Here is a 23,936-nt window from a genome sequence, read left to right as displayed (position 1 = left end):
GAAAAGTTCCTTCATGAAAAGCCTTTGGGGGTGCAGGGACAGAGAGGAGGTTTGCTCTGTGTGTTACACTGTCTTCAAATCTACTGAAACATCCCAGTGTAAAGTTTGTTTTAAATGGTGTGAAAGAGATTATAAATCTACACTAAATAATTATGCAGATGTAATCTTTCATTTCCACTTACTTATTATCTTTAAATCCTCCCAGATTTCTAACTTGTTTGCTGGCCTATGGGAAAAATAAATGGAAATATTAAGAATTGTATTTATTTGGAAATTAACAAGTATGGAAAATGACATAGTAGTGCTTTAAGGCAAACTTATTTAGCTACCATAATTACTCAAATCATACCCAGGTCGATATCTCATTCAAGAAAGGCCTTGTTCAAGAAAGCAGTACATAAACAACACACTATAAAGGCATAGAAAAGATATTCAAACATTAATGTATAAATGTAGCATTAGTGATGTCAATTACACACTTACAAGATCAGTTTTGAGTTACTACAGTATGCAGTCAGAAAAAGCCACTGATGGTACAAAGTGGTCTTTTCTGGGCCCTTGACTCTGTATTTAATGTTGACTCAGTTCAGCAGGACTTTCTGTGTGCAATAAATGCAGGATCAGAATTTCATTGTCCTACTCTCTTGCAAGCAAGATTTACCATTGCCTGATGTCTTTTAAGTTCATATATGATCATCAAAACCAAAGAGATCACAACCATCCATGGAAAAGAAGTCTTGCACCACCCACACCAACACATGTTGATTTCTTTTCTTTTGTAGAGGCGTGTTCACTTTTTTGACCTGACCAGTTCCTAGAAGTTTATATTCTGCAGTCAACAAAGCAAGACTGTAGATTGCATAGATACACCTGAACTGCCTGAAGTACATTGCCTATTTATAACTACTATTCAGAGGTAATCTTAGCAATACAGCAGCTGTAGCAGCAATAAGAGCAAGCTAACGACCCAAAATTTTCACCAGCCATTCTCACCTGCTAAGCACTGTCAGTAAAGAATGGCTACTGTATGTCTATTGTGGAGGACAGATATTGCAAAAGTTACTTAAGGAAACATTTGGTAATTTCTTAGGATCAGAATTATCAATTAAATATTTAGAGCCAAGAGTTCAAATTAACCTATACTTTACAGTAACCCAGTTTATTAAAAAAAAACACCCAAATCCCAGCACTTCTCACCAGAAATCATTTCTCTTTACAGGCACCACATGTGCACTTTGGCACTAGTTTGAACATTCTATTACTCAAATATATAAAATTTTTATGTTCACCACTATCAAATAATGCAAATAAACTGATACAATAAACTATTAAGTCTACAACTCTGAAAACTAAAGAGACAGATTAAATAAACAGTAGCTGAAAGAGATACATGGATCCATGGCAAACATAACCAATTCACATTTTGCAAGCTACTCTATGCAAGTTCTTAAAGCTTTGCTGAAACAAAACAAAGGAAGAACTTTGTAAAAAAATACTATAGTATTTCTATACATAAAATATATAATGGGACTCAAAGCTACTTATCAGGGCTAAATTCTTCATGCAGAATGAAGAGATATAGAGAAGCCAATACATCATCAGCCAACCACATTTGCACGTACTATATCAAAACATTTTCTAGAGCTTACAGAGCTTCTCCTTACAGCATAAGGCAGCAGCCAGATAACAGTTAAAGTTTGCAAGTATAAAGCCTAACAGTGGAAATTAATTTTTCATCTCCCGCAATTCATCTCCTGCAATTTACTAAGACTCAGCTGCTACTCAAAACTCAACTTTTACTTCATAATTATTTATTTGGAAGGCCGTTCTCACTATGGAAGGAAAGGCCAATGCAAACAGAAACCAGAGGTTTGGAATAAAGCTAAGTGCTGAAGAGGTTGGAGATATGCAACATCTGCAAGGCTGCAGAAGGAGGGCCTTCACCTTATCTCATCCAATCACTGGGCTTTAAAAAGAGGAGGACAGTTCAAGCAAGAACATCTGTGGTCTTGGGTGCTGATACCTCTTCAAAAATTTCTCTGAAGGTCTGAAAACTTCAGCTTCCTTACACCCCCAGTGTACCACTGGCCACCTCAAACTTAAGGAAGTCAGTGGATTTTAAGTTAAAGGAGATGACCTAAGGCATAATATGATGTGTAACATATGATAACATAGAACCATAACATGTTAAGCCACAACACAGATTATGTGAGAAAACTATACATCTTCAGGGACATGAAAGAAAGGTAAATCTCTGTGTCTGCTCTTTTGTATAGTCAACAACAGCACTCAAGGATCTGGAGCTGTTTGGTTGATTTCAAATGGAAGTGGAAAGCAAAGAAATCGATACCTCCATGCATAGCAGAGCTTCTTCAAAGAATCACTTCAAAGTGGAGTGAGCTTTGATGACTGATTCCATTATTTGTGCCTTCACAACCCCTTCCCTACATTTTAGTTCAAAACTTTCAAGCATGCAGTTAAAACTTCCTCAGTGTTAGTAAAATAAGAAGTATTAAGACACAAATTCCACTCTAAACAGCCATCCATGCTTATGGAATGTTGCATGTAGCAAGCATTAAATTTTTTTTTGTTTTCATAAGTGCATACCTGTAACAACGAAAAAGCCTATCTCTATTTTCAGTAGGATTGTTGGAACTCAGAGGTGCAGTAATGTACCCCTATGCTGTTTCAACTGGTCAAACAATTTAGAGACAGGAGGTGTATCTTGATAAGATTGCTTGCTACAGAGAACAAACTAAGGTATTATTTGTATTCACCACTGAACAAAGGATTACAAAGTGTTGCAGAGTATTTGCTGCACAGTTCAGATGACCTATCTGGTGACCCACAAGCTCTTTTATTCACTCAGTTTAGTTTTTTCATTGAATAAGACTTCTATTATGATAAATACATTTATTCCATTAAAATTAACTTTTCCCAATTTCTTTTTGTTTGGGGTAAATAATATTCAATAACAGTTGCAAATACCCAGAGTTTATTACAAAAACATCATTCAGGCTGCAATTCCCCCTTGAAATCAGGCTGCTCTGTTGTGGAAGTTTTTGGGCTGAAAAAAGCAGTGACTGAGTAGGTAACCTATTAAATGCTGGACAGCTGAAGTTATAACTGTATAAATAAACTAGCTGGAGGTAAACTAGAAAGACAGTCTACAGTGAGTCAGAAATCCTGTAGTTAATTGCCTCCATAACACTCTTACTCTGTGCCATATGCCAAGCAATTTGGGTTTAAGATATGCTATTATGTACTTTATGTATTTAAAAACAGGCTATTTGTCCCTGCAGTTGCAAGGAATTCCAAGGTGTTTTCTGACAGGGAAGCATTTCTGTTAATGTATGACATGTCCCTATTTGTTCAACTTCAAAAATAAATTTTAAAAAATTACTTTTCATCACTTACAGGCATTTGCAATCTCATCTTAGATACTTTCCACTGCTACTCATGTCTGAACTTGGTAAGATTACATAAACATTTTTACAAACACAACATCAACAACTCAGTCATACTCAATCATAATATTCTGTTCTGTTTAAGAGAGAACTAGATCCTCCAAGTACTTTTATCTACCTATTTTATACCCATTTCAAGAAAAAACATGGCTCTCACTGCAGCACCTGAAAGGAAGTATTATTTCCTGTAATTTTTGGAAAATGCCATACCTATCAAAATACATGTAACATGACAAAATATTTACATAGTGATTTCAAAACACCTTTAGACTAATGATTCAATGGGACACTAAACCAAAATTCTGCATACTCTCTACATCATATAAATTGAAAAAAACTTGTCATCAAAACAAGTGAAGTTCAACCTATTTAACACAGTCTTACCTATTTTTAAGAAGAGATGTGAGACTCTCAGAGTTTAACTGATGCATTAAGGCATCCCTCAGTGTTGGAAGCATTGACAGTACTGTTATTAAAAGGAAAAAAACCAAACAACAAAACCTGTTAGCATCAACAACAACAAAAAAACCCCATCATAAACCCATCCTCAGCTCACACTGAATAGCTGCTATAGGATGCACATCCCATTGCTCAACAGGCAAAGCTGGGAAGACAAGCAAATAGGAAGCCCAGAGAGTATGCAGAAGGGCAATAACCTGTGTGCCTCTCAGGAGCTGGGGCACAATGCTGCCCTTACGTGACCACGTGGTTTTACTGGCTCAGCTACAGATGTGTATCCACATCCTGCATATACATGCCTCCAACTCCCCAGAAGAAAATATGGCAAAAACCTACACTGCTGCATTTCTCCCAGTGAGAAGAAAAAGATCTGAGGTTTGTTTTTTCCAGCAAGAGAACCGGAGAAAGGTATGTTATGAATGAGAGAAAGCTAGTGGGAAAAAAATCTTTCAGTTTCAGAACAATGTCTGATCTGCTGTTACTTGACAGGAACAGGAGATGGAAAACATGATAAATACTAAGAACAAAGTATGAAAAATCTTGTCAGGAATGCATGCTGCCAAACATAAGATATTTTGCACAAAGAAGGGCAAAGAAAAACCTAATCCTTGCAGTAAGATCACTCTCAGCAGTACAAAATGCAAAAGATGAAAATAAAATACCAATTGGTTTGGGTAAACAGGTCAGACTTACAGCCACCCAAGAAGCCATTACAAATTTAGACAGAATAAGAAAATACTGCCTAATTTGTTTAATAAAAATAGTTTTGAATGGCCTGTCTTTACAGTGATGAGGAATTTGTTAAAATTCTTCTCTGTCATCGCCTTTCCAAAAATCCTAAGACTGGTGCTGTAAGAAAAAGTACTTTTTCTTTTTGCTCTCCAGCTAGTCAGGAACCTTCACACTCTGATGGCTGATGTGCTTCTTATTAAAAATTGTCCACCAAGTTCTCCATGCAGCTTACTAATGACGTGATATAATGAATAACATAATCTCGCTGTAAATTCAGTATTGTTTGAATCTAAATGCTGTTTCACACCTCATTACTACATGCAGTTTAAGGCAAAAGGGTCCTGGTCCAAAAAATTGTAACCTGCATGTATACTTGTAGATTTATTGATGCCCCTTAAATTCCCTTTAGTTCTCTACTCTTCAGATTCTCTTTATCTGCAAAACAACTCTATTTTGTACCAGTATTTAATTAAGATGTTGAATTTACCTACATTTCTTACTGCTCTTCCATCCTGACAACCTGTAGCATAAATCCCCAAATACCTCCCCCTAATCTAAATCAGTAGCTATTTCTTTTCCTTACCTGTCATATTGCATGTCCTCTGATTACTCTCAAAATGGTACTGCCTTCGTGCCTGGGCAATGTACTCAGCCGCCTCTCGCTCTTGGATTTCTCTGATTTTCTTCTGCCCATATTTTCCCAGTAAATAGACTCCTACAGAGAAATAGCCATATTAGAAGATGCTTTTAAAAAGTGAGAAAGATCCTTTAACCTCTATTTGTTTTTTAAAGCATAAGGGTATATAGTGGTTTAGGTTTTTTTTTTTCGATATGGGTGTCTTGAGTATTTTAATAATTATTGGCAAAGCAGTACTCAGAAAGAATGTTTTCAAAATTAATTAAAATGTCAGGGATTATGACTTGAATCAGGAGAAGAAACTTTCCTGAGAAGAGGTATCTTGCCATTCATAGAAGACATTTTTGGTACTACTGCAATGTGAACAACTAGCACTGAAGAGACTGAAACAAAATAGAGAAGCAATGTAGGGTAAGAAAAAAAGAGAGAAAACAAACAGAAATGCACAGGTCTAGAGATGGATGAAAATTAAAAATTTTAAAAAAATCTATTTCTAAAATTAGTAGAAATTAGAAATAAAATTCAAGTACTAAAGATCACATATGAGAAAAATGTTATAGATCAACACTTCCTTCATTTGGTCCTGAAACTTCTGTAGGAAGAACCTTAGCTCCAATGGGGCTTGATTGTGCCTGTTCACACAGGCACAGTCCATTCCTACTTTCCAGCCACACTCTTCTCTTGAGAGTCTGACCATCCCTCATCACTCTCACTATGATTCGTCATTTCCATTAAGACACATCAAAAATCTTTGTTTTGCATTTTCATCTCTTCCAACATCCACCCCTGTGAAGATTCCCCCAGCTGCTTGTCTCACACCACCAGGGGTTCAGATACCTAGCCAGGCTGCCCACAGCCCTCTTCCCACCTTGCCTCATCTCTGCCCCCTTTCCTAAGCCATTCCTCAAGGTGCCACTACACCCTCTAGGCTTATCCTCAGCACCTCTGCCCACTGTAAGCTGCTTTCCATTAATTGCTCCCCTCCACCCAGGCCTTCTTACAGCACCTACCATGTGCCAGGCTCATCTGCTGCCTCCTGTATGCACTGGCAGCAGCAGGTTCCTGCTCGAGTGTGTAACCAGTGTTCTCTCATGAAAGATTTGGAGGGGGCACAGAGATAAGGGAGGAACAAATCCATGCAAAAGAGGACTATAGTACAGGTTAATAATCTGCTGTCTGTGTGGACTAATACTTTAATTACTGAAGCTCCTCTACAGAGAGTCAGCTCCAAATCTGCCAGGTCAGTAACAGCACACAGAAGAAATGCAAGTAACAAATCAAGTATTTTTAATTTTGTTTTCTTCAAAGTACTTTCTAAAGTTGTAAACACAAAGTTTTCTTCAAAGTGCAATTTTGAAGCCAATATTGGAACAAATGAGGCATCTAACAGTTGCTGAAAGCTGAAAATTTCAAAACTAATTTTATAAACCTAAAAAAAAAACCAGACCAAAAAAACCCAACCAAAACCAAACACACCAGCCCCATAAACAAACCCAAACTTCCCAAGGTTTTGAATTCTGCTACATTTTTTAGGTTATTAAAACCTTCCGAAATATTCCCCAAAACTATAATCAGTGTTTGAAAAGCCTTGTCAACTTTGTGTTCCATAGTTGTAAGAAAATCCAGCTATTTATACTGGCATTATGTTTGCTCACAGGCAACTACAAGCCAGACCAGTCTGGAACAAGCACAGTCACTTCCATTTCCCAAAAGCCTCATAAAATAGAAATGGGTAAGTCTCTCCCTCACTTCAGCCTTTGGGCAGACTGCCCATGTGCCACATGAAATATTCACTTCATCAGATGCAAACTTAAATATTATGGGTCCATATACAAAAAATGCAATTCCACCAATTAATTGTTAATCAAAAATGAGATTTCACAATCGAGATTATTTTAATCTAAAATGTCACCAATTCCTGCCAAAGATATCTATTTGGAATACAACTGTCAGGTTACTGATTTTTTTTCAGCTAACATATTGAAATAGAAACAATTTTTTAGCATTACTGATCAATTCTTGAACACAAGATTTTCCCAATCATTTTACCCCACTACATTTTTCACATTACATTAACATATAGTCATTTGTCCAAATTACTACTTTTGTTTACTTTCCCTACACCCCAAAAGAAATCCTTTTAACTTCAGGTAGCAGAAAAGTCATAAGTAGAGCCTATTTATCTCAAATCAAGTGTTGCTTCCAGAGGATATAGGTGCTATAGACCCCAGGGTGCTTCCCAGCTGGCAACTAAAGCACCACAGAGCCACTCACACACACACAAGCACAAGACTTCCTGAATGTAGACAGGCATGAATGTCATAGCAGACATGCAATCGGTTCAAGAATCATGTGTGTGCCCTGGAGGGATGCACAGGAGCAGCAGCTTTGAGATTGAGACAGCAGCGAATTGCTTAACACCGGCTTGTTAGGGCTGTGTGCCCACTCTGTACTCAGAGCTGCTGTGGCCTGGGAGGGTACAAAGCTGCAGTAGCTCTCATCCAGGTTTAACAAGGAGTCTCCAGAAAAAAACCACTTGTCCAAAACAATGCAACACATCGTTTACACAATACAACACAACAATACAACATTGTTTCTCCCTCCCTTCCCTGTACTAAAGTATTAACTTTGACCCACTGTTAACAGACGTTGCTTGATCCAGGATTATCCTCTTCTCTGGAGAGTGATGCATTAGAAGTTAACCAAAGGAAAAGCTGCTGAACACCACCCTCCCACTCACCCACCTTAAGCAAACCCAGCAAACAGCAGTAAGCTTGAGGTATGGCTGCCAGCAGCAGACTCTCTCTGTTAGCAGCTGCAGGGCTTGTAAGTACCTCCAAGTGGTCTGGAGGACACAGCAGTCACTGGAGAAACTCAAGTCTCAGCTGTGACAATGAACTTCTGCCCACTGCACTCATTCTCTGAGAACAGCAGTGGAGCCTCTGCAAGTCTCCGGCTTAGGAGACATTTCAAGGAGCTGCCACCCGGGGGGTTGGCTTGCAGGGGTGTTTGCAGTTTTCTTCAGGACAACCATGTGTATCTATATTAATATGTTGCATTAATTCAGAGGACTTGACAATAATACAGACTCTAAGTCCAGAATTAATGCATCACATAAAATCATCATGTGAAGTTGGAAGCAGGACCTGAGAAAGCCACATCCAAAAACTGCCATGATGTCAAGTCAGCTAACAAACCTGTAAAAAACTAAGCTGACATTTTGAAAGTCCCTTGTTATAAACATGCAAAGCCAATATAAGCTTTTTATAATAACTAATATAACTTAGTTTTGCCGCTCAGTATAGGATAGGAGGTCTGCAAAAAGCTGCAGCAGCAAGATTTATTCATGTCTAATGAGCTAAACTGTTGTATAGATGGAACTTCACGCTGAATCTTCCCATATGTTACACACAAAACCAGGAATTAAGAAAATTCAGAAATAGTGAGGCTGTGCAGGAGATAATTCCTACGGAAACTTTTTTCTATCTTCACCAAAATATGAACTACAGAAAATACTATAGTCCCAACACATCTGATTTGGAGGGTTCAGAAACAGATGAGTGATAAAAAAACACATCACCTGAAGTCAGATCCTTCAAGAACAGGAACCTCAGTAAGGATCTCAAACTACAACTGATACTGTTTTACAACTGATCTAGGAACTGAAACATATTTACATGTGCACTGGCTGTCTATGCTGGATTTGGCTGGGATGGAGTTAATTTTCTTCACAACAGCTGGGAACAGTGCTGGTAGTAGAGAGATGTTTTGGAGTTGCTGAACAGGGCTTACACAAAGGCAAGGCCTTTGCTGCCTATCCCACCACCCCACCAGCAAGGAGGCTGGGGGTCAGAAGGAGCTGGGAGGAGACAGCCAGCACAGCTGATCCCACAAGGTCAAAGGGACATGTCACATCATAGGATGTCATCAGAGCAGTAAAATTAGGGGAATACAGGGGAAGGGGGGAGCATGTTCAGGGACAGCTGAGCATGGGTCAGGCCTGATTCTCTCCCTCATTCCACTGGAGAAGGGGTGTGTGTGAGTGGCTCTGTGGTGCTTTAGCTGCCAGCTGGGAAGCACCCTGGGGTCTATAGCACCTATATCCTCTGGAAGCAACACTTTGATTTGAGACAAATATGCTCTGATTTGTCTCCATATCCCTCTCTGGCTGTAGCACTGTAGAGTCTCTTCCCACCTAAATGTAAGCAATGCAAGAAGTTTACAAAGTCTGCAGGCTCTTACATGTTCACTCTAGTAGCCTCTGAGAGGTAGGGGATTTCTCACACCACATAAGTTATGGCTTCTCTCTCCCTCAGCCCCTTTCCCTTCTTCACAGGTGGAATGGAGAGCTGAGCAGAAGAATGGGATGGGTAATAAGGAGGCATCAATTTTTCAGGAAACCTCTTTTACAACCCTAATTTTGCCCTCACTGCCATACTTACCTCAGGGGAAAAAAAAAAAAAAAAAAAGAAAAAAAAAAGGGAAAATCTCAGTTTTATGTAGAAATTGTGCTGACACACAGAAGCCTCCATCCTTCCAGGACTTCCAGGACATAAACAGCTCCATAAGTTGTGGTTTATCCTTATGTTCAAGCAAGACATGCATCAAGGGACATACAATTGTCCTGTTATGGAACCATCTTTAAAACATGCAGGCACTAAAGCCTTATTCTCTTGGTAAGACTGAGTTTCACCAGAACATATTTAATGCCCCTGTGCTTACTCACAAACCAAGCCAACTTTCTCTGCTAAGCAGAGAGATTTCTGAATTGAAATGCTTTTTCTGCAGGCCAAAGGTTGCAACAGATTAAATTCAGCACTAATTAATGCACCACGGAAATCAGAACCATACATTCCAGACACACCCTGAGCTTGTTCTTCCACTGTAGCAACAGAATTTCAATGGTGAATCGTTTTGCAATATCTACTGAAATCTACCTCGAATGCTGAGCACCGAAATAAAAACTACTTTAATCAAACTATCCAATAAAGACCTGAACCTAATTTGTCCTTACAGCTCCATCATGCTCTCTCTCTCTCTACTTTCCGTATTTCTAGTGGGTTGATCACAGATCACTAGATTTTGCTTGCTAGAAGAGATTTAAGTCTTTTCAGTATGCAATGTATTTTATATTGTCAAAGAAAAAAACTTCTAAAGAAAGGGTTTGTACAGGGTCTTTGCTAAGGTGAGGCCTTCTCAACCAGACTCTGTGGTTAAGGGGGAGTTACACATATTTTTCAGTTGCTTTTTCCCTCAATTTGAGCTCTTATTTAATGAGATTTGTATCTTCATAAGCAGTAAAATCTGTTGTAGTGTTGGGATTGAAAGCAATTGTGCGAAGAATGACAGCCACTGATAATACACATGGAATACACTTCAGTAAAGAGAGAAAAAGCTACCAATCAACTCTGATTTTGGTGCAGTAATTCAGTAACACAACACTGATACAATACTGTATCAGTAATAATGTAGAAACTTTTCTATATTGTCTAATGGATCATTAAATATCCACATTAATCTCTGACCATGTGCCCGTTAAGGACTTAAAATCACTAAATTTTGTCATGTCCTATTTTCCTTGTTATACCCTCCTTCCCAGAATATGCACCTGTAGCTCTTAAAAAAACACCACAGAAATGTAGATTCCAGGCTCTGCTATTAAGTCAGCAGATTTGGATACTTTCCTTAAATCATTCAGCAACTTCCAAATATTCTGTCTTTGTTTAAAAGCAGTATGTGAGGTTGCATTCCATCTTTCAAGATTCAGCAGTATTTTTTGGAGAGTCCACCACGGATCTCAGAGTTCTGATTCACTGGTGGTGGCATTGCTGTAGCTCGTGGGTTTTTTTTAAGATCTGATCCATACTTACAGAGATGACCAAAGCACTCAAGATTGAGCTGCTGAACAGCTATAAAGCAGCACTCTGCAGTAATTCACTCCATCTCCCTGCCTGCCTTAAAACACCACGGTGCAAAGCTGCTGCTTGTGGAAGCCCAGATTTACTTGTCTCAAATGCATAAAAAGCAATTCTCTACAGTCCTCAAATACTACATGGCCTGAAGAAACAGATAATTGAGCCATGCTGCAGAAAATGATAGCATAGTTTACATTAATTTAGGCCATAATTATTAGTTTAAGCACACTTCAGTCAGTAGCATTTTAGTGAAAGGGACACTGAGCTGTATATAAACAAAACCAATGATAAGGAAAAAACTGCAAACTCAGTTATGCTAGGTTGGTTTGCAGGCTGGCAGAAGGCTGTTCATGCATGAGGAATTTAAGATTTCAGACTATGAGAGCCCCAAGTTCCCAGACACCTGCTTTCCCACTTGGGAACTGATCCATGTTTAGTTGTTGAAACTAGGAGAAGTGATTTTTTACTATTCCACTACTCTCACACAGACAGTTGAAGGAGGGAGAACATCTTCCTGGTGTGTGAAACCAAATCTGTTTACTGAATGTGGTGGGCTGCAAGTGTGGTGGTAAACATGACAGCTCTGCACTCACAGAGCCACCAAACCTGCAGGTGAGAGGGTGACCTGGAGGAGCAGTTTTACCAGTACGGCAGTAACCATCACCCAGCCTGTTATCGTGGATTAATTAGCACTCTTTGGAAAACCCCAGAAGGAATTAATGATGAAAGAATGCAGACAACGCAAGAACCACAGCAAGCCAGAAGTAAATACAGTTCACCTTCACAGGGGACTTCACCTGAATATATGACAAAATATACTACAAAAGCCCTGTAGCCCTCAGAACATTCAACTGTTCAGGCAAGTTCCAGTTCTGTGTCATTTACACTGCATATAAGAACATTTGAACACTGAGTGCACAAAGACATGGCTGTGCCTTTTGAGGAGCATCTAATCTCCAGCTGCACAGCTATGCACTTCACTGTTAAACAGAAAGACAGATCCAATGTGCTCTTTTAAATCTACTTCCAACTAAAAAAAACCCAAAAATAACTTAAACAGAAGGTGGAGCTTACTAGCCCATAACCACCCTACAGGTTCAACAAGAGCTTTAAGGGAGAAATTGCTTGAATAATTAATGCAAATCCTCTCTGTGAAAGTTTTGTGTCTGCAACTGATCTATATTTGTCCAGAGAAGGGCAACAAAGCTGGTGAAGAGTCTGCAGCACACGTCCTGTAAAGAGTGGCTGGTTGGGGGTGTTTAGTCTGGAGAAAAGTAGGCTCAGGGGGAGCCTACAAATACCTGAAAGGAAATTGTAGCCAGGTGGGGTCGGTCTCTTCTCCCAAGTAAAAAGTGACAGAACAAGAGCACACAGTGTGCCAGGGGAGGTTCAGGTATGCCATTGGGGATTAGACATTGGAATGAGCTGCCCAGGGAGGTGGTGGAGTCGCCGTCCCTAGAGGTGTCTAAGGAAGACTGCATGTGGCACTGAGTGCCATAGTCTAACTGACAAGGTGGTGTTCAGTCAAAGGTTGGACTCCTTGACCTTTTTTCCAACCTAATTGATTCTGTGATATTTCACAATTCACCTCAACACACAAGTCACATATGAAAAGTGGAGGTTGTCAGCCTCCATCCCAAAAACAACCCCAGTGACACCCACGCTTTGCGCGCTTCAATGTTGTTTCAAAGTAACGCCATCACCCGCCGTAAGAGCACTTGGGCAACGCGAGATCCTTCCCGTCTCTTAGGGCTTAAGTGACGGCGCGTAGGTTCCCTCCCAGCCTCGGGAGAAAGTCCTGCGGGCTCTCTGGGCGGCGGACGGGAGCACTCCGGCTTCCCCAGATCCCCTCCAGCCGGCGTGGGGCCCGCCCGGTCGCGGGGGCCCAGCGCCAGCTCCGGGGGGCCGCTCCGATGGGAGCCCCGCGGGGAGGCCCCAGGGCCGACACCGCCTTTCCCCCAGATCATCGCCCCCGCCCCCCGACCGGGCACTCACCGCCAAGGAAGGTGCCAAGGACCAGGCATTTCTTCTTGTGCCGCTTAAGGAAACTCCAGAGCGACCGGAGCATCCTGCGAGCCTGGCCCGCCCCGGGTCCCCGCGGCGGCGGAAGGGGGCGGAGGCGGCGGCGGCACCGCCCGCGGTGCCCCGGAAGCAGCGCCCGGGCCCGGGATGGCGGAGGCGGGGGAGGCGGCCGTGCTGGCCTGGATGGACCAGGCGCTCGACGTGGTCAGTGCGGGCCGGGGCTCCCGCTGTGCCGCGGGGAAACGTCGGGGCGCCCCGGGCCCCTCACGGCAGCGGGGAAGGGCGGGGCGGGGGATGGGGCCGGCGGAAGCTCCTCCCGCTGCTGTAACGCTGTCCTGTGCCTCTCGCCAGTCTGTCTGTGTGTCTGTCCGTCCCACAGGCTAAGGAGGCGCTGGAGAAAGGGGAGGTTCCCGTGGGCTGCCTGCTGGTCTACAACGGCGAGGTCATAGGCAGGGGCAGGAACGAAGTCAACGAGACGAAGAACGTGAGTCCCGTGGGCCGGGAACATCGGGGCTATGCCGCCCTGCCCTGCGCTCGTCCCGGGGCTGGGTCTCAAACGTGCTCTCCTAAAGTCACCTGGGGGTTAGGAGTGAGAAATGACTGTGCAGCCTCTCCTGATGAAGTTCTGTCCACAGGCCAGAACAAAAAACTACTTCCTGTATATTTTAGACCTGTTGCAACTTTAACCATCAAATCAACTATAAGATCTGGCGCTGAGAGACCCATTAGTGCCAACAGAGATTTTGTACAACTGGAAGTTGTGTATAAATTAATCTGTCTGCAGGATCTGGCTGTAATTCATATTAGACGTCTCAAATCTCAAAACATAATAAAAAGTTAAAATTGGTCTTCTAAGCTGAAAAATGTAACAGTAAAGATGAATTATTATAGTAATTTGTTCTGCAGGACAATCTGTAATGTATTAAGAGGATTCTAATACAGCTTTAAGAAAGCCAGGTGACAGAGAAGTTAAGTGTCTCATGTTACACCATTGTAAGCACTGTGGGGAAGCAGACACTTGGGAAAATCATGCCAGAGATAGTAATATTGTGTAGAAATCACATGTTAATAAACAGAACATAACTTGCAAGACTGATAACAAAATCAAAATCAACTTAAGAATGTCAGGGAAGCTTTCAGGCATTTTTTGTGTCAGGACTGTTTGAAGGTACATACTAAAATGCAAGGAGCCTGATTTAAAAACAATCATCTGGATTTTGGAAACAGTAATCTGTTAATATCTCTGAAAGCCAAGCTTTTTTCGAATTGCTGCTCAGCTCAAATTTCACTTCTTTTGTGGCTCAATTTTCATGAATGTTTATATTATAGTGATTGGAAATGCTGGGTACTTAGTGCTTTTAAATTTTTTATCAGATACGTAATTGCTCCATGTAGTCTGAAAAAAATCTAAGCTTGAAAGCAGTACTTGTTATGAAATGTGAACAAAGGAAATTGTTTTCAGTTTTCTTCTAACGATTTCTGGCATTATTTAGGGACCATCCTGGAGAAAAAAACCAATCCTCTTGAACCATTGAGGCAGTTCCAGCAGACATCATAAATGCCAAAGTCTGTTTTAAAACTAATTTATTGTCCTACCTTATATTGAAGGACCTCTCCAGAACATCATTCCTCAGATGGCTAAAAAATGTCTGATTTCCAGTTTCAAACTTTTAATGTTCTGTTTATATCTCCCTGTTCTTGTGCCAGCACCATCCATTACTTTACATAGCTTGGATGTATTTAAAGTCTTATTCCTTTTCAGCTTTTGTTTTTCTCAAGCCAGCTGTTTAATTTCCTCTCAGAAGACAGGCTGGCTTTCTGTGTTCATTAGAATAATTCTTTTACATAGCCATTCCAGCTTTGATTCATTTTTTCTTGAATTCACTTAACCAGAACTCTTAAGAACACTTAACTGGAATTTTATTCTGGATGGACTTGTGCTTTGTTTGATAACAATAGTACTTCACATTCTCCCTGGAAGAAAGTCCACCAATGTTTTCTGGAGCTTCCTTGGTCTTTTATGCTGTTTTGTTATTCTTCATTTGTTATTTTTTTTAATTTTATTTTTTTGTAATTTTCTTTACTCCTGTCTTGAAGGCCATCCACCTCCTGAATGACACTCTCACCCTGTCACTTCTCGTGATGTCTTTCATCATACAAAAGACATCACATCATCAGCTGCTTTCTGTAGGGGTTTTTCCAGTTAATGTCAGTGACACAACTGAAAACATTTAAGCCAAATGATCTTTGAGTGTCTGTGGTAATGAGTTCCCCCTGGACAAATATTTCCCCTGTCAGTGCAATGTCTCTTCTTTTCTTGCTCACCTTACATTCCTTGCATTAGGCTGTTTTCCCCACTCACAGTAATTTCACAGGTTGTGCTGTGCCAGATGCACTGGAGATGTCCAGAGAGACTGATGTTTCTCTTGCCTAGAAAAAACATTTGTCAAAGAAAGTTACTAAGTTAATTTAGTCTCAGCTATCTTCTTGTTTAATTTACCTTTTATAAGGACTAGCCCTTATGACACTACTTTTAAAGGTTTGGTATCTTGCCTGCTTTACTATTGAGACCCTCCTGGATAGGTGTCGTACAATCCTGACACCTATCCTTCCTGGTGTTTATTACTGTGACTCTGTTTGCTCTGAAGGTTTCACTCATGTAACACTCTACCTTGATGCATTAAAGTGTTGCCATGAGACTGGCAGTTTTCTGGCTCCCAAAAATGCAGCTTTATAACGTACTGACTTTTTGAACTCCATGAAAACTTGGTTCCTGCTTTGAAGAAGTGATCATTTATCCAACTAGATCTTCAGTCCTTCCCTGCAATTCTGCCTTTGGTCAGGAATCAGCTTGCCTCTGAGCCTTTTGTCAAATAAATTCTGTCTTCTCCTTAAGCAGGTCCCTGCGTCCTGTGATGTAATGGGCTGAAGTTAGGAGCAGGTAGTGTCTTCTTTATGCCCTCTTTCAGTACGTTCCTAAACTGCTCATTTTGGCAAAAAGATTTAGTTGCCAAAAACTTGCTATCTCTTGTCACCCTGCATCTTTTTTTTTTTTTTTGCTTGCCATGTCCACAGCAGAACACATTCATGTCAGAAATACTGCTGCTTACTCTGTGGAAGTTATTTGCAAAATTTCTGATCATTACATTCTTCTGGGAGAAGTTGCTTTTGGGAGGAGGGAGTTTGTATGCAGCCGTGTTTGGTTTATTTTATTTTTTAGGAGCATGGCTGTGGCATCAGCATTTCAAAATAGACATGACACTACTTGTCTTCCTTGGGCAACAGTGCAGCAAATGTCTGTGTAAGACATTGGGTCTAGACAGCTTGGTGATTCGTTCTCAAGCGTGTGCCAGTGCTGTGTTCCCTCTGGCAGCTCCCACACTTGCTTGCTTGTTCACAGTCTTGCCTCAGACCAACCTGAAAATTTTCTCCCTCACAGCATATGTGACCCTGCCCATCAAGAAATGTGTTTTTGGCATCTTTATTCCAACATGTGATCAAATCATTCACTTCCCAGTAAAATGCTCTCTGTCCTAGGTCCTTTGTTGATACACACAGACATCTCCTCTTTGTTCTGTTCTCTTGGGTCATTTTAGCAAGTGTCCTGCAGGCACAGTAGGGGATAATTGAAACTGAAGTATTGTTTGTGTAATGAAGCCACAAAATGACACAGAAATTTGAGCTTTGGACCCCTTTACTCTTTCTTGTTAATTATGGTCTAAAATTTAGAAAGCAAGCTTTTTAGATACCTTTACTGTCTGTGAAACGTTTGCCACAGTTTGGGGCACTGTCAAGGCTTTTACCCCACTGAGTCAGCTTTTTTTCCTTTGGTACACCATTTGCCACTCTGTAACAATTCTCATTTTCCCTTGCTACTCTTAACCTGCTTTTGCTTTCTTGGTTTTAAAATAGTGTGTAATATTTGGCAAGTTAAGCTTATGAATTGAGTCAGTGATTCAAAATTAAAATAATCCCTCTTGTATGTTGCTTTATACACAGCAAATCAAAAAAAAGCTATCTTAATACAAAATAAAATCTTAAGACAGACCTGGAAGGTCAGTTTTTCCCTTTTATCTTGTCTTTAAGATGGACTTTTAATAGGTTGTGTAAGGAGGGAGCTCAAGAAACAAGTGTAAACCTTCTCCTTGCACATCCTTTCCACTTCTGGAAGTGAATAGCTTGGGGACTTCCAGAGTCCAAGGCCTATATCTGGGTCATTGTTTCTGATAGCTATCCTCCATGCACATATCCTCCATGAATTTGTCTAAACCTTTTTTGAGCTCATTTATGTTTTTGGCTCCCATAGCATCCTGTGGCAATGAGTTTCACAATATAATTTGTGAAAGAGTACTTCCTTTTGTTTATTTTATATCTGCTGCCTGATAATTTCATTGGATACTCACTTGTTATGAGAAATAATAAATCACAGTTATAACTGTGATTTTTCCACATTTTTCTTGATTATTTTAGAAACCTCTACTGTAGTCCTCTTAACTTGGAAAACTATTGGCTGTATCTGTTAAGAGCCACAGTCTAATTAGTCTCTAAATGGAAACTGTTCTGTAACTTGGATAATCCTTTCTCACCCTGAGGTGAGACTTTGTCCTGATGTTCCTGTGTCTTCAAGACATGACATGACCAAAACAGTGTGTTTTACTTAAGATATGGGCACACTGGTGTGTAGTAGTGTTCTATATTAGTGTAATCTCATTTGTGTAGCTGTCTTCTATTACTGCAGAAGCTGGTAGGACCTGCAGCAGCTGCTTGGCCTTTCTAGGAGTTTTAAAATGTTTTTGAACAGTATCAAACATAGCAGTGAGTTATGAGTCCTTTGCCATGTATTGCAGAGCATCCCAGTGTTATCACCACAGATCTTCACAGTGCTAAAACATTAACCCAAGTTCATGTTTTGAGAGGAAGCTATCAAAGGTCATGTAAGGACATACAAAAGAGGAGTAGAAATACAATCTGGATTGATTAAGTCTTACTCTAATGCTTGTGTCAAAAACATCTTGTTTTTCAGAATAGATAGAAAAGGAAGGAAAATACTAACAGTCTTAATTCAAATAAGCATCAGGCTCTAACTGAAGAGTCCTTTCAAAACTAGTACTTCCTGAAATTTTTGCTGTCACATTTCATTGGTGTAACACAGTGCTGCAGACATTTCAGAGAGCTACTGGGACATTACTGATTATTTTGGTCTCTCTGCTAATAAAATCAACACTTCCATTCAGGTTTTTGTGCCATAGATACTGAGATACTAATCATTCAGTTATCTTGGATAAAAAAAGAGAAATTATTATTCCTTTGTCTTTTTGTAATCAGTCATATGCTGAAATTCCTGCCTATTACTTGAGGGACTTACTGGACATGTATCCCCAGGCAGCATTAAACCTGAGGCAAACTGTTCATAGTGTATACGTTCCTTGTGAGCACAGGAATATTGTCAGAGGGAGGAAAGGTACCAGCAGGGAGCATTTTGTTAATATTTCCAGAGAAAGTAATCCAGCCTGTATTCTTGCTTTTGGAAGTAGAGCAGGCTATGGACTATGTCAGTTGTGCCAGTGAGCTTTGTGTGTCCCTGAAGTATCAAGCAGAGCTTTCATGTCTTGCCTCACTGTGCTGGCATGGCTGAGAGAGGAGAACTTCTGAGCATGCTCCTCTGCCTTGGGAAAAGTAGAAGAAAAAACTGTCACTTGTAGATCTTGTGTGCTACACACAGGAGGTTGGAGTTGAATATTTTCTTTCTTGGACTGAGTATTTCTTCTGCAGTTTGGGTGCTATAAAATGTCTTTTGCAACTTGAACCAGCAAAGAGCATTATATTACTTCTCTAACAAAAGTGAATAAATGCAAACTTTAAAGAAAATACTTATTTTTATCTTCTAGGCGACTCGACATGCAGAAATGGTGGCAATCGACCAGGTCCTTGAGTGGTGCAAGCAGCACAAGAGGGATTATCGGGAGGTGTTCCCGCAGCTGGTGCTGTACGTAACTGTGGAGCCCTGTATCATGTGTGCAGCTGCTCTGCGCTTGATGAGTATCCTTTCCTGCTGACTCACTCTGGGAAACTGTCTCAAACCATTACTCCTTCCATGGTGGGCCCACAAAGAAAGGCTGGACAGTGTCAGGGAAAGGCATGAGGGGTGGTTTGAGGGTCTGCACCCACCAGCTGTCCATGATGAACAGCGAGGGACTCAGGAATGACAGAGATACAAACAACTGTTAAGAGATTAAAAATACATTTTAGAGATGTTTGTTAGGATGTAAAATGAGTCAAATGCAGTTCAGTGTTCAGCTTTGAATGTTGTGTCAATCAGTAAACCATGTCTTTGTATGACCCTGCTTTGGAGATTCATGTTTCCCCTTTTCTGAGAAAGGCTGGATGTGCATCTTCAGCAGTACATCTTACATCATTCAAAAGTAAGTTCTGATTTTATGAGGGAGGAATTGTAGCTCAAGCTAATTTAGTTTGAAGAGTACTAGCACATTTTAGGAAATTTGATGACTGCCTAGATCAGGCTTCTGTACTTCCTGCTTGTTTTTCACTTAATACCTTGACTCACTCCCATAAATTCCACGGGTCGTGTACGGCTGTCGAAATGAGCGATTTGGCGGCTGTGGCTCCGTTTTGAGCATCTCATCTGATGATATGGTGGACTCAGGAGACCCATTTGAAGTAGGCTGTAAAATGTTTCCCTTTGTTTTCCAGCTAGGGTACTGTGCCTGGCTTTGCTACCAGGCTTTTAGAATCTTATGCATCACTTCAAGAGGACACAGATGGAAGATGATCAAAGTCAAGTAAAGTTGGCCTAATCAGAAAATAATGTAAAAAAAAATTAGGTCCTAAAAGAAAACTGAGGAAACCCTGATGACAGTCTTAAATTATTTAAAAGGATGTGTCAAAGGGTAAGGGAAAGAATTATGCTTGTGGGACAAGGTAAGAATTAAATATATCTAAAATACGTGTAATACTTAGAACAGTAAATATATGCTACAGGAAGAGATGGGGGGAAATTATTTTAAGCTGCACAATGTACAAACACATAATCAATAAATATCAAGTAACAGCAACTTATAAAATTGCTGGGTTTTAGCTGAGCCACTGGAAATGATTGTATTTGTTTTCAGTCTGTGTGTTTATGAGATAAAATGTATTAGCTTAGACTTACTTCATGTAGTTCAAATCCCAAAATAAATCTGAACTGCAACAGTAGCAGAGGAAATTCAGTTTAGCTAGCAAGAAACTTTCTGAATAGTAGGGATACTGAAAGACTGAACAGTGTCTGAGATGCTTTAGGCATCTTTGTCATGTGAGAAAGGCTGGACAAGCATTCAGTGGAGGCAGAGTTTAAATTAAATCTAGGTGCTTTACAGCATGATACTACCTATGTACCCATACATAGATGTAGAGATTATTTATAGCATTTTATTTATTACATTATTCACAGTTGTACATGATTTTGCGTTAGACAGTGATACCGATTCCTGGAGTTCTTTTCCATGTTTCACATTAATGATTTTAATGAATGTAAAAAACAAGTAGCATATTTCAGCATTGCAAATAAGCACTAAAGGCTCAAGGCTCAAAGAATTTCAGTCAGGAAAACAATACTGTTTGGCACTCCAGTGTAAACATATTAGGCAGCTTTCTGTCAGTGTGTCAGTGAGACTAACATCTGAATTGATTGGTGTAGTTGGGACTGGAAGAGTGTTCATTTGCTAACATTGGCATGTGGTATTTCATTTTTTTATACATTCAGAAGACAGAAAGGAGAAGGTTCTCGATACTATGAATCTTTTGTTTCTGTAGGCAACTGCAGTGGAATGTATAGGAGTAAATACTTGTTTCCTAGCATGGATGGAGATTTATCTAGTATGAGTGACATTTAAATGCTTTGTCATTAGTGTTCATGGCATAGAAAAGTATTTTAGAAGGACCAAAAAGATCTGAAAGGTGACTGTTAGTTACGTAGATGAGTGTTTTCTGTCAGGAATCTTATCTGCAAATACCTAGGTGTATTTTTCTTATGTTTCCAAGTGCTTGAGGAGTATGGGAGGTTGGAAACACATTAATAAGAAAGAAATTGTAGATTTCATAAAAAAACTTACAGAATTTACTAAGAAAGTTTGTTTTATCTAATATTAAGTTATTACAGAAATTACTTATTCTATTAAGCCCCAACGTAGTGTTTTTAAAGTGTATTAAGTATTAAACCTAAAAAGGAAATTTTTTTTTGACCCCTAAGTTGACAGTACAGTTGTTTAAAATTATTCTGTACTCAAGGCATTATTGTGAAGCATGGAATACGTTATTCTCAGATGTGCTCACTAACATCATTCTAATTTGAGCAGTGCTCTTCTGGCTATCGTGCTGAAGAAGCAGTGGAATTGTTAAAAGCTTTTTACAGACAAGAAAATCCCAATGGTAGGTTTTACATTAATGCATCCATTTTGATCCCAACCTAATTTAAAAGAATGTTGGCACTGAAATTACTGTAATTCACTTCTGATGATTCTTCTCCTTTCCTGTTTCTTGGCAGCACCAAAATCCAAAGTACGGAAAAAGGATGGTCGTCAGTAGCCCTACACTTACCAAAAAATAATATGTGAAGGTTTCTTCAGCATGCTGCTTTTTGAAAATGTGCAGTTCAATCAAACTATGTTTCATTTTCTCTTCAGAGTTTTTACTAATAGGATACTTAGTACCTGTTCCTACGTTTTTATATTTATGGTTTCTTGTTACCATGACAAATCAAGAGTAAATGGCTGTTTTTAGAAAGAGGAAAATTGGTGGTTCAAGTCCACTTGTTTACAGACAGATCCATTAAAATGGTGCTTCTGTACAGTACATTCTAGAATATTTTTTTCCTTCTGTGTGTGGAGAAGCATCTTGCTTTTCAATAGCAAATGTTTGCTTAGGCAAGCAAGCAACTCTCTTAGAAGGTTACATTTGTAAGTCCTTTACAGTCTGTGTGTGTATGTTCATTCAAAAGGCATATAAAGGAATTGGACAGTCCTTGAAGACTTAAGACCATTGCAAATGTTTCCTCATTTTTTTCTACCTTAGCACAAGCCAGATTTTCAGAGGTAATTTCTGAAAGTCACATACCTGTGTAGACAGGGACATACAGACAATTACATGTCCGTTTCTGTCTGCTGTTGCTTAGTAAGGATAAGCAAATATCACTTGGCTGCACAACACCTTCATACAGAGTTGTGGAGAAACTCCACAACTCTCTTTAGGCTGTCCACTCCTCTTGTGAATATCAGTATAAGAAATACTTCATTTTTAAGAATCCACTAAGAAGTTGTTCTGAGCTCCTAAATTATATACTAAATATATATATTTTTTATATATATATTAGTGTATATATATATTTTTTATATATATATATATATATAATTATATACTAAATTATAGTAATGAAAATGGGCAAATACAAGGGAAAACCCAGAAATGAAGCTGGTAATAACATGAATAAAATGTATTTAAGACACTTTTCATAGTGTTGGTTGGCTTTGTCATTTCCGTGTACTTTGCCTGGCCATGCAGTAATTTATAATCCAGAAGAGGGCCTTCAAGTTCCACTAATGAATTAAGAATACAAGTACGGTTCAGTCTTGATTGTATACCTCTTAGTGGATACTTACATGAAGGATGAAATTGTTGGTAGTTTATTTGGCTGTTACTCAGAAATTTGAGAAATGCTGTAGCTTTATTTATTTTATGCAGAAGAGTGTTCGAAATTTTATAACTATAAAAACTAAATACAGTTAAATTTTTTCAGTATTTCAAATAAATGCTTTCAAAAGTGTTTCTAAGAAGAATATTAAAAGCATTACTTTGTCACCATTGTTCTTAATAACTTGTATTTTATGTTTTTACTTAATGTTTACAAAATGACATGGGAAAGAAGCGTTTTTACCATAATAGCTATTTTCAGAGTTTAGAAATAATATTTCTTTTCCTTAAGCCCTGTAACTGTGATGTCAGTAGCCTATCCTATTCTCCTGACCATTACTTAGAGCTCTCTTTGAGTCTTTCCCATTCCATAAACAAAAGTTATGAGTGTGTTTGTAGATTTAATCTGCCTCAGAGCTCGAAGGGCTTGTGAACCAGACAGCTAAGCTGGAAAAGCTATTTAGGAAAGGACCATTTTTAATGACTGGGATGGCTTTATTAGAAAGAAACAGGCATGCCTGTGATGATGGCATTTGGCTGGTGATAAAAGATGGCAATTTATCACTATAGATATATTCACATCTCAGCTGGACCATGATTTTCTTATACCTTGAAGAAATCACTGAAGTCCAAATTAAAGACATCAGACATCTGGCTCGTCACTGACATCAGTGACAGTAGGAATCAGAGCCTTCATACTGTTTAAAACCAGGACCTAAATCTCTCAACATCGTTTCTTTTTCAGAGGGGCTGTGAACACTTTCCTTTCCCATTGCTTTCTTTCACAGAAGGATGTTGTTATTGGAACATGTGGGACAGTAGGAGCCATGTAAATAAGTAGAAAAATTACTGGTAGTAGGACAAAACACATTTTAAAAGCTTTGTCCAATTTTTCAACCCTTAAGTTGGAACAGAATTTTTTTGTCAGTGGTAACCTGTCACTTAATAAACAGTTCAAGTCTTGTGCAAAGCCAAAAGAGGCTGAAGAGGATGAGAAAAATAGATTTCTTTTGAGAGCGA

The 23,936-nt window shown here is 39.5% G+C and overlaps 2 protein-coding genes across 3 annotated transcripts in view; one reads left to right on the top strand and one right to left on the bottom strand.

Annotated features, from left to right (window-relative positions):
* PEX3 (peroxisomal biogenesis factor 3) overlaps positions 1–13,363 on the bottom strand; it is a 20,686-nt gene extending 7,323 nt beyond the window's left edge. Inside the window, exons 1-4 of the mRNA XM_071434328.1 lie at positions 13,206–13,363; positions 5,242–5,373; positions 3,852–3,933; positions 183–226 (exon numbers count right to left, since the gene is read on the bottom strand). Coding sequence (XP_071290429.1) covers positions 183–226; positions 3,852–3,933; positions 5,242–5,373; positions 13,206–13,278 — 331 coding nt within the window. The 5' untranslated portion in view covers positions 13,279–13,363. The remainder of the gene's footprint in view (positions 1–182; positions 227–3,851; positions 3,934–5,241; positions 5,374–13,205) is intronic.
* Positions 13,304–23,936, top strand: ADAT2 (adenosine deaminase tRNA specific 2). 2 transcript variants are annotated; one of them, XM_071434341.1, is made up of 6 exons: positions 13,304–13,436; positions 13,612–13,716; positions 19,121–19,271; positions 19,804–19,910; positions 21,587–21,659; positions 21,775–23,936. In XM_071434341.1, exons 1-6 carry the CDS (start codon positions 13,380–13,382, stop codon positions 21,813–21,815), a joined length of 534 nt encoding a protein of 177 aa, XP_071290442.1. In that variant the 5' UTR covers positions 13,304–13,379; the 3' UTR covers positions 21,816–23,936. The 2 variants fall into 2 exon arrangements, 1 of the variants encoding a protein (XP_071290442.1); XR_011680317.1 differs by having other exon boundaries at positions 19,804–21,659.

Source organism: Agelaius tricolor, unplaced genomic scaffold, assembly GCF_023055355.1.
Source record: "Agelaius tricolor isolate 1412-34295 unplaced genomic scaffold, bAgeTri1.0.p SCAF_1, whole genome shotgun sequence".
NCBI classification, from domain to species: domain Eukaryota; kingdom Metazoa; phylum Chordata; class Aves; order Passeriformes; family Icteridae; genus Agelaius; species Agelaius tricolor.
This window is presented reverse-complemented; position numbering and strand designations above follow the sequence as displayed.